General features: G+C 37.7%; 1 protein-coding gene across 1 annotated transcript in view; it reads right to left on the reverse strand.

Moving 5' to 3' along the window:
• Window positions 1-1,966: 1,966 nt before the first annotated feature.
• Window positions 1,967-11,507, reverse strand: part of NEK10 (NIMA related kinase 10) — a 39,621-nt gene continuing 30,080 nt past the window's right edge. Inside the window, exons 22-23 of the mRNA XM_019474470.1 lie at window positions 2,709-2,784; window positions 1,967-2,117 (exon numbers count right to left, since the gene is read on the reverse strand). Coding sequence (XP_019330015.1) covers window positions 1,967-2,117; window positions 2,709-2,784 — 227 coding nt within the window. The remainder of the gene's footprint in view (window positions 2,118-2,708; window positions 2,785-11,507) is intronic.

The following is an 11,507-nucleotide window of genomic DNA, read 5'->3' on the forward strand; positions in this document are numbered from 1 at the left end:
CGGGCTGCAGGGGAATCTCTGCTCCGGTGCCTGGAGCACCTCCTCCCCCTCCTTCTTCACTGACCTTGGTGTCTGCAGAGTTGTTTCTCTCGCATATTCTCACTCCTCTCTCTGGCTGCAGTTGCTGTTGTGCAGCAACTTTTCCCCCTTCCTAAATATGTCATCACAGAGGCGCTACCACCGTCACTGATGGGCTTGGCCTTGGCCAGCAGTGGGTCCGTCTTGGAGCTGGCTGGTATTGGCTCTATCAGACACAGGGGAAGCTTCTGGCATCTTCTCACAGAAGCCACCCCTGTAGCCCCCGTGCTACCAAAACCTTGCCACGCAAACCCAATACAGCATCACTCACAGACTGTGCTATGCTTCAGGAGTATTTGGGGAACCAATTAAGGCAGTCTTGCAATCACCTTACTTTTGCTCACTATGAAGCAGTGTATGCATTAGTTCTCAAGGTATGGGACTTGAATATTTAACACATTACAAGGACTCACTCTTGAAGCCACTTTAGGATTTAGCGATTTCTAGGGATTAAGTGTCAATCGTTATCATTCTAGCCCTAGGAAATCACAGGTAACAATTTCAAAAGTGGCAACATGAATTATATTCAACTGACGAATGTCTGAGTTTGACTCTCCCTCTTAATTCAAAAGAGCCACCAGTAGCTCCCCCAATAGCTTGGAACCTTTAATTACTTATTACGAGCACGCAGGCCAAGCATTCTGGCAGGTATATGGCCATCACATGTGGTCACCACAGCAGAAAAGAAGATTGAAGACGAGTGACATCAAAAAGGCCTGTAAACTTCTGCGAAAGATACTGTCAGTGCCCCAGCCAGTGCAGTGGTCTTAAAAGAAATTTAGGATGAAACCACTTCCAGTTTTATTTAGGATATAATGTTCTGTCAGTTTTTCTCCTTATTGGCAGGTATTTTGTAAATTAAAAGTTCTGATGAAAACAGAAAACAATATTAGAGTATAGACTGCATGCTGTACAACATTCTTGGTTTGTTTATGTGTCATTCATTGTAGTTTTCTTTTTCTATTCCCTATGCCAAATAAACTTCACTTTATTTACAGGAGCTAGAATTGGCAATTTATAGTAGTGGGAGCAAGAGCACCAGAAAGTCCCTAAAAGAAGAAAACCAACTTCTGACCTTAGAAAGCTGGACACTGAGTAGAAGCAACAGAGTGACTCTGATAAGAGGGAAAAGCAGCAGTATGTAAAAAGGTGTTGCAAAGAAGCTGGAACAAGCCCAGGCAGGCATGAGAAATCTCTGGATGTGCAATGCTTCAGCTGAACATATTGTAAACATATTTCCTTAATAAAGTAGTAGTTAGGGTAGGCAAAGCTTAACCGATAATTTCACAAAGAGCGAGATCCAGAACTGTGGCACAGATTAGCAATTCCTTAATTGGTTTCTGATGTTAGCATTTCAATCAACAGAAATTCTCAGCTTAAATGGCAGGCCCAGAACACATCAACTGCTATTAGATGAATACTGAGCTTGTGCTTTCCACAATTTAGATTTTTACCCAGATTACATTTGCTCCCTTTTGTTCGCAATACAGTAACCTCAATTAACAGGCATTTATTTATACATCATGCAACACAAAAATCAATACTCTGCCCTCCCACAATTACTTTTGTTTGAGAGAATCTGACATGCATATAATACCCTCAATTACATACACTGTTTACATATTGAGGGGAACCTTTTGGATAGGAAATGCTTTCTATTCCATGCTCTTGAGAAAACAAAACACAAGTCAATAGTAACGTAGGACCTTAGGTAGCTATATTGGTACCACAATTTAACACAATATGGTTCCTCACTTTGGCTTGCTTACAAATGGGATGCCAAGGGAAACTGCAGCTCATTCAGCAGACTGAATAATGTATTGTCTAAGGCAAAATTTTAGAGCAGTCGTTTATGCATTTACTAAGCTTAAATTGCAAACAATGCGTGTCATGTTTTTCCACCACTGAAAATTTCAAACTTCAGAAATTGAACTTTCAGTTCAATTATTAAAACCAAATGCCTACTGATCCAAAACAAATCCACTAGTGCCAATTTTAAATATTTTTCAGAAGGTAAGTTGTCCACACGTACAATGTAACTGAACAACAAAGCCGCAGTTACATTAAAAGCCATTAAAATTAATTTACATTGTTTACATATATCTTTTTATAACTTGAAAACACATTTCTTTATCTATAAGGATATAGATAGATGAATAAGTTACTACACAACCACAGTTACTTCATTTTTGCACCAACTTAACCCACAGTAACCGCCACGTGCAAGAAGAGGCAACGCAAAAGTGAGCAGGTATCCGACTGCTGCAGAGTAGCTGTGGGTGGGTAACTTGCACCTTGTTCCTTACTCCATTGTAACTTGCCTGTCTGCTCCAAAAAAGTAACCATGAAGATGGAAGTCACCGGACTGAATGTTGTATGCAGGAGTACTTACCATGAGTATAGAATGGTTCCCACTACTGATGCAAGTTTGCTGTCAACTTAACCCGGTAACTGCCACGTGCAAGAAGAGGCAACAGCAAAATAAGCAGGCAACCGACTACTGCAGAGTAGCTGTGGGTGGGTAACTTGCACCTTGTTCCTTACTCCATTGTAACTTGCCTGTCTGCTCCAAAAAAGTAACCATGAAGATGGAAGTCACCGGACTGAATGTTGTATGCAGGAGTACTTACCATGAGTATAGAATGGTTCCCACTACTGATGCAAGTTTGCTGTTTTCTTGCTTTTGCTTTGCAAGCCCAAAGTCAGCTACAATAAAGAAAAAAAGATTCACATGTCAATAACCACCCTCTTTACATGACAATCAGTGCTGGTTCACAACAGCTGAAAAGTTGGGGGAGGGTGGAAGGGGGGTTTGGGGTTTTTTTTATCTTTTACATTTCACTGTACTGGACCATACTATCTTCCTATCTCCACATTAATCAAGAACGTACGTTTGAATCAGGCCTATCAGCTTATTATAAACACACCTCTGATGCTTTCAATCCAAAGTACATGACCAGTTTCAGGTTTCTATTAATATATTCCAATCAACTGCATGACAGTGGTAAGTATCTAATAAGCAGTGATCTAATGCCCAAATTAATGAAAAAAATGTAATGAAGTTAGTAATTATTTCACTTTCCTTCAAATTATGATAGCTGGGAAGGGCTGACTTTCTCAGAAATTTAATTTCAAAGGAGTACGGGGGGTCTAATGTCTGAATAGTTCATGTTGAAAGATTGCATTTGGTAAGAAATAATGGTGAATCTTAGCCTTACCTTGTGACAAAAGCTGTAGATTCCGATGATCATTCAATTATGTTAATATAAGTGCCTTTTGTGTAATTATCAGCTAGTCTTTCAGAAAATTGTCACACAGTCTTTAGAGAAGATATTTTTAATCTAAGTTCCACGCAAACAGTTCAAGTTTATTTTTTTCAATTCAATACTCTACTGCTGCCTCAACACAACAATGCAGTTAAGACACATTACACTTTATTAAATCCAAGCATAGAGAGCAAGAGAAAATCATTGTACTTGTTAAAGTCTGTTAATATATTTTGTATTGTAATACTACTTCAGAATGGGGAAGATTTGTGTGGTAAATAATATTGTTTAAAATATTTTAAGGCTCCTGTTCTACTTGGACAGAGCCCATAGCATTCCTATTCCGATTGTTTTTACAGTAAGATAGTTCATAAACATTTTAGTTAAAAATGTTTCTACGCATCAAAAAAGCTACAGATCAGAAGAAACACAGGTAAGAAAAATTAGTTTCTGTTGGCTCTTGCTCAGTGTGAGCCTCAAAGGTCTGAAAAGGAGTAGAACTCTTATTCAGAAAGGGTCTTTGATAAAAAAGCCAAATCTAGGTACCCAGGCCACAGATCATTTTTCTTTGAACAAAGTGTTCAAAGAAGGACTAGCTCTGCAGTGCTTGGAAAATATAAGTAGAAAGAATGCCAAATTAACAGGATCACTGAGAAGCCTCCCTTTTGCCCTTGAGTTAAGACAGTCCTCAGGGAGTTCATTCCAGGGAATATTAATCCCAAAAGGACCAGAGGTTTTTACAATGTTGATACTTCCCTGAATTAATTAGGGTGAATCATTCTAAATTCCCTCCTTTGGAATCCTTCACATAATATTCTATGAAGAAGGAGTATTAAGACATTACATCAATCAATAAATTCAGTTCCTGGTGCTTGAAAGATTTAGGAAAGGGAAGAGGAGAGGTGGACATCTTTGTTCTGGAAGAAGTAGTCTATTTTAATACAACATTAGTGATTATCTGGAAAAAAGAAAGCAAGGGAAAAAAATCAGCCGCATATTCTCTTCCTTTTAGGCTCAGGTCCTTAGAAATGGAGGGAAAAAAACCATTTTACAGGCAATAACTTTTTCCAAATTCTGCTAAACCGTCTTGACACCAGCAAGAAGCTCCTAAATACAACTGGTGCTGCCAGAGCTAAGGAACGTAAAGCAGAGGACAATCAGCTTTACATTAAACTTAAATCTTTTTCTTAGCTTCTTCAAGCCCATAATACAGAATTGAATGAAAAGGAACTGGCAAATATTGAACTGCATTGAACTAGTGAAATTGCTTCTTTTAATTTATTTAGGCATCTGTCTGCAGCTTATAAATTGGTCTACAACTTTTAATACTCCAGGATTCTTTATCTGGTATTTGATGTCAAAAGTTGCTACAATAACTAACAAACAAATGAAATAATTTCTGAGAACTGCAAGAGGCCTGCCTCCCATACCATTAAATTAAGATATGATCAAATATAAAGATGACCCCTATTAACTGGTATTCATTGTTTCAGCTGTGAACTGAGGCTTGATTAATGAGGACCCATTGTGACAATTCATATTTGGCAATTACCTGAAATAGCTTCACACCATAGCAGTATGTCTTTTAGAAGCGGGAACAGAATTGTGAGAGCAAGATAACTCAATACTTGCTCAACTTGTTATGAACTTTACCCAAGTGTCAGCTTTTATCACAGAGACTTACATGAATCTTTGACCTGATCTAATGATTCTTATGTTATGATCTTACTGGTTACTCCTGAAATTCAAAATCCTAATTATTAAAGAAAGTATTCTTCCTGAACCATCTCAGTTTACTACAGTTAATTCATCCAGTGGTACACAAAGCATTAAGACATAGCTCGTAAGTACAGGAATGGGCCCTTCCTCAGAAGCTAGACCTAACCAATTCACACATATCTGTGTGAACGCAGATGCATCTGATCACAAATCTCACCAATTTCAGAATGAAAAACAAAACTTACAGCTTCCAAATATTTTCCTACAGCTTCCATTCTCACTTACATAAAAAAGTAACCTACCAATTAACAGAAGTGTTGTGAGTACTTGCTGGAAGGAACTATATCAATGCTGACAATATCATCATAAATATCAGTAAAATAAAGGTGCCAGAGAAAAATGGAAAAGAAAAGCTCTTCGAGAATCATACTGAGAAGGCCAGTGAAAGCTTTGTAAACCAGTAAATCAGGTGAACCAAAACAAAGTCTGGTAAGAGGGCAGGCAGGCCATCCAGCCACCGCCAACATCAGGATGCAGAAATGCATACTGCATCAGTCCATCCAAAGGGGAAATTATAAGCCCATCTCAGTGACTCAAAGCAAGGTTCTATGAGAAAGATGAGCTAGTAACCCTCTGCCATGAAAAAGACCAGCCCTGCCCCTCTTTTGCACTGTCTCTGGAAACCAGCTCATCTGGCACTTGTGTCTTGATGAGTTTAGCTCAGCCTTTTTCTAGGCTAGTTTCATGCCGCTTTAACCTAGCCCCAGACCTGATATTGCAGTCCTACAATCATTGAATTGTCTACCACTTCAGAGGATTCCTGTTGCCCTCTGTAGTCTTGCAATGCAGGAATAAAATTGGCATTAGAGAGGCAACTCCCTCATCCCCCCAAAATAACAAACCCCCTCATTTTGACTGTTAGATTGTCCCACCTTCCTGAAAAGTAAAAATTACCCCTTTTGGACCAAAAATAAAACAAACAATGGTTATTTTGTATTACAGCTGAAGAAAACCCCAAATGCTAGTCGATGACCCATTTCCATGAGAAAGCAGTCTTGGAGCTTTAATGGCACCAGTGGAAAGATCCATCTACCTGCCCCAAAAGAGAGTTGTCTGTTGCTGCAAAATAATGGTTGTTTTCACCTGCACATGTCATTTTGCAAAATGATACCTTTTCTGGTTTTAAACACTACTTTAAATTTTTCAGGTTCATGTGAATTACATGCATATCACCAGTACAACTTATTGTACCATCCTAATACATGACAGTTTGTAAACTGAGGGGAATGGTAGGTACATCAGTCTAGCAAACAAGTTTTATAAAACAAAATTTCCATGGTAATAGTTTTTGGTGCTTTGTCTACTGTGCAACCTCAACTGACATAATTTCTTTACATCTAATTTCTCTAATGGTTGGAAGTTTGGCATCCTTCATTGAAGATGATGATTATTTTTAAGTCTGTGCAAAGACAATAAAAAACTAACAAACTTTCACCATTAGATGGATCTTCATACACTATGACTAGACGTGCAATTTCACCAGCAATTAATTACCAATAGTCATATCTCTCCACGGTATTATTATATTTGACTAGATTTTGTACTGTGATTGTAAACATTAAGCCTTGAGGGTTGATTCCTCTGTATATCAGGAATCTAGAAAACAAAACTTTTTTTTTTTAAATTCATTAAAAAATAGTCAAACAACCATGCAAGACAGTCCTCAAATAGGAAGAAAAATTAACACAAAATGATGCAGTCATAATCCTTTAGATTCTGAAACACCCTTCTTCACTTGTTTTCACTTGTTTACATTGTGTTTAGGGTAGCACAGTAAGTGATAATAAAGTAAGATTGTTTCAGAAAACATTAACATGCTGGGGAAGAGGGCATGAAGGGAAGAGAGAATTATGAAAAAATGAGTAGGCTGACTTGACTAGTATCTTAACCTCCTACAGAATGATCTCTTCAACTTTCATAATAGCTGAATTACAAAAACTTTCAAAATCTTAGCAGTCTCTTTAAATGCGCATTTTAGGTACGTGCAATGGTCTTTTCTCTTTTTATTGACAGAATCTGTTTTTTCATTGGCCATTTTATTTCCCAAAGATTTCACCCAGTAGATTGATCTTCAACAGTAAAAAAAAGAGGAAAATTTTCCAGATATTACATCTTAACAACACTGATCTCATATTTGCACATTTGTTGCCCTAATTTATATTTGAACCCTACTTGAAAATGCCATTAATTTTTCCTAAAATCAAATATGCACACAAAGACCAAAAGCAAAAGTAAAAAAGGAGGATGAATGGAGTATCAAATTCACCACATACGTGAACTTCAGACCTACTCAGGTCAGATTTTCACTGTGTCCCCATTGAACAGTTTCTTCTTCTACCCTGAAAGGCTCAGGATGAGACAAAAATCACTTTGCTTCTCTTCAGCAAGTTTGCAACTGTAATCAAGAAAGTTTATCAGCAACTTACTGAATGAATTTCTCATCGTTCCCAAATACACCTTTCTAGCTATTCTATCACCCTCCTTTCTGTGTGCTAATATCAATGCTTCGTAAACTCAGTCTACTCTCTGTCAGTTTTGTGAAGTTTGTAACTTCTGCACTAAGAACTTTAGCATTGATCCACATCTAGAACTGAGATTTGTGGAGAAAGACGTGATTGTGCTATTAATCCACGAATAGCGTCCAGAATGTTTGATTTATAGTGTGAATGTAAACAAGTGGAAAATTCCACTCAGCTTATTATGGAAGCTTTGAGAATTAAGTACTACAAGCATCTCCTTGAACCTTGATATGGAGGGTAGCAATTCTGATAATGAAGACTGGTTAAATGAGCCATATGATCTGCAAAAAAACTAGCACTGATCCAAGTGACTCTGAAAAGTAGTGACTAACACACAACAGATACTAGTTATATCCACTTTACCTCATGGCCACTGGTTCTCTGGGCAGGGCACAGAATCAGTAGGCAACAGGTCTTTTAAAAAGTGCACTCAACAAGCAAGTATTCTGAGTTACAAAATTAACAGGTAGCTTTCTTCCAGCATCCAGCAACTATTTGACCTTTTCAAGTCTCATTCGCTTCACCGTTCTGACAGTTCATGTCTGCCTGCTATGATAAGAAGTATATCAGACAGGTGAGTTGTCTCAAAACTAGTACTCTGCTGCTATATAGTCCTAGGTTTCAGTTCCATACAGATCCTTTCTGCTGCTATTGTATCATGTGTACTAAACATTAAACAGACCGTGCCACTCAAAAAAGCATATGGAACCCTTCACAATTCTCCTTGATATCAGACCTGAAAGGTGTCAAAGTGATTCCACACAGCCCTCTTTGACCATCAAGATCTAAACCTTACTGCAACTAGATGACGTTGAGGAAAAGCGATGATATACAGTCTTCTGTTTTGTTCTACAAACAGATGCACCTATGGAGCTCTAGACAGAAATATGCTGTGCTAGAAACAAAACGCAGCTGCAGTAAAAAATACCTGCAATAAGAGCAGATACACATTTTGAATTCAGAAAACTGTAACTTCTCACTGTCCTCTATAAAAAGGCTGGGCAGATTAAACTGAGAGCCACAGATAATATTGGTTCAATGAATCTCGAAAACCCTGTACAAAAAAGCCTTTCATTCAGGCTGTGCCTAAAATTCTACTTTTTTTTGTGTCAGAAATTAAAAATCAGACATTCAACCTGACCAGAGATGTCCAATTTCAGTAACACTTTTCTACCAATTTAGAATTAGATGTTTTATGAAATTGCAGGTTAGCATGATTTAATATTTATATTTCATAGCATTTGTAGGTCAACCAATTATGATTAAATGCTGTACCAACATATAAGAGATGGTAGTTATGGCCCCCTTCCTATCAAATTTACGTCAGAGATGAAACAGAACAGATGAGTAGGGTGGGCGGTTCCAGAGACTACATAACAACAGCATGCTTAAAGTTCTATACAGTCAGAAACAGAGATCTTACATCACCACTAGTCTGGCTAGGGTCAGATTGTAAATGTCTGTTTCCATTTGTAACAACACACAACTTAAAAGAGCCTGAAAAAGACTGGGGTAATTCAGATTTAATTGACTTGTAAAAGATGTCATAGGAAATGCAAAGGAAGTTATATAATCTTCACATTAGAATGAAGCACCTCCTGGGCTTAGGACTTTCATTTGTATCTTGCATAAGTTTGAAAACAAAACAATAAACAAAGACCTGGATAAGGATAGTGTCTGATCACACTCAATACTTAAGAAAAAGAAAATACAGTGCGAATATACAGATTAAAAAAATTCTTCCTACTATTACCTCAGGTATTCATTTTTCAGTAAAACCTATAGAAATTATATTCAGAGACCATTTCTAGAAAAGGCTCCTCATAGCTTAATCTTACATTGTGCCAGGCCGGTTGCAGAGTTCTCTGCCTGTATGAATTCTAGTTTTCAGCCATCTTTCACCATAGGTTCCTGCCTACCAAGTTCTGCTGGAATTGTTCTGCAAGGGCCACCTATATGTAGCAATTTCTCCATGACATCAGCACAAGCAAGCATAATTCTTTAGCAGGTTTATTTTTTTCTGTGCTGACAGCAAGGTGGGAATGTCTCCCACACTATGCACTCCTTTCCTTTTCAACCAACGTAAACTCAGAAACTGTATGAGAGGTCTTAATGGGATTTGGAACGTGAGCAGCTCAGTTCTCACATATGTGGTGAGAAATGCCTACCTGTGGGTCCCAGAACTTTCTTAAAGTAGTTCATTGTTGGGGCTGCTGCATAGCCATGTACAGTACAGAATGAAAGTCTTAGCCTATAGAAGCACTTTGCTCCAGTGTATTGCTCGCTTTATTCTTTTTCTTTTTTTTTTTTAATCAAAATCTACCATGAGAGTCTGAAACTAAGGCACTGCTCTAAAGACAACATACTTGAAGAACGTTAGTTACAGAGGAAGAAGCTGCCTGTGTTATACTGTCAGCCTGCAGATTCTCATAGCAAAAGATTAACAAGAGTTACTATTTCCAGAAGGACTGATTGAGGAAAAGAGAATAGAGCAGCATTATAAGATATACAAGCTTCTTTTATGAACCAAAATAATTTGGACCATCAGAGGCCATATCTTAATGACGTAGTCACACAACACTGCTTTATGGGTAGCCCATAGGAGTATTACTCTAGTTAGGTCGAGACAAGTAGTGGACAGTTTTGAGATTTGAAAGACTCCAGAAAATTGAACTCACTCTCTTTAGGATGACTGTACAGCCTGTAAACACGGAACTACAGTTCTGAGTAGGTCTTAGAGCAGACCCTGTTCTTTTATAAAAGCTGAGAGGTTAAATTCACTGCAGAGGCAGATTTAAGATTTGTCAATATTTGAGCATACGCTTCCACCTTCATCTGACATTTTGTATTAACTTTCATCTAGAACCACTTGAAATTCTCAAATGGACAGTACACTTATCCACAAATACTGTGACACATAATTATCAAGATCGCAAATGCTCCAGTCTTTGGCATACGTGGACTGTATGAGTTAGGCATAATACCACAGCATGCACCAATACAGTACATATTTACTACCATCAGAAAGAAAGTAAATTATTCTTAATTTCATTAAGGTTGTAAGACAACAAGGCAAAGTAAAATTCAGAAGTAACAGATAAAAGGTCTTCAGCACCCTCCGAAAATTCAATATACACTGGTATTAATTAAAGTACTAAATAAAGTAAGTGTTTGTTTAAATATTGCAATAGTTTTGAATCAATCACTGTAGAGATGGTCAAAATAAGTTTCAGTTCTTCCGATTTTTCTCAACTCCCGTAAATCTTTGACAAAAATATAAATGCTTTTCAAGGGCAATTTTGAGCTTACATTTGAAAGTACATTTACACTTCTATATATCTAGATTGGACCAGAGGTAAGGCAAAGGTGTTAAATCAAGACAAGAGTGCCCCTCAGTGGCAGTATGTTGATATAAAAAACAACTATATGATACTTTAAAATAATATTCTGAATATTTATTTTCATCACTCAGGGACAAATGCTCCATTAAATCACCTTCTTTCAAAACTATATCATTACTAAGAATCAGAGATTTTTAGCACATAAAATCTAATAATGAATGACTTTAAGTACATACATCATCAGGTATAAATATTTACTATAAAACAACAGTTGCTAAATACTAAACAGTTCATTTAGTAAGGGATGATGAAAAAGCAGGGCCATCATGGGGAGAGGAGAAGGAAGAGGAAGAACTCATAAACGAGGCAGAAACCACCCAATCCCTGTCCCTGAGCGAGCTGTGAGATATATGAAAAGATTTCAGTTGTCATGCGGGTGAGCACATTGTCACCTGGCTGCTCCAATGCTGGGATAATGGGGCCAGTAGCCTGGAATTAGAGGGTAGGGAAGCCAAGCAGCTGGG

This window comes from Aptenodytes forsteri, unplaced genomic scaffold, assembly GCF_000699145.1.
Source record: "Aptenodytes forsteri isolate BGI_AS27 unplaced genomic scaffold, ASM69914v1 Scaffold9, whole genome shotgun sequence".
NCBI lineage: Eukaryota > Metazoa > Chordata > Aves > Sphenisciformes > Spheniscidae > Aptenodytes > Aptenodytes forsteri.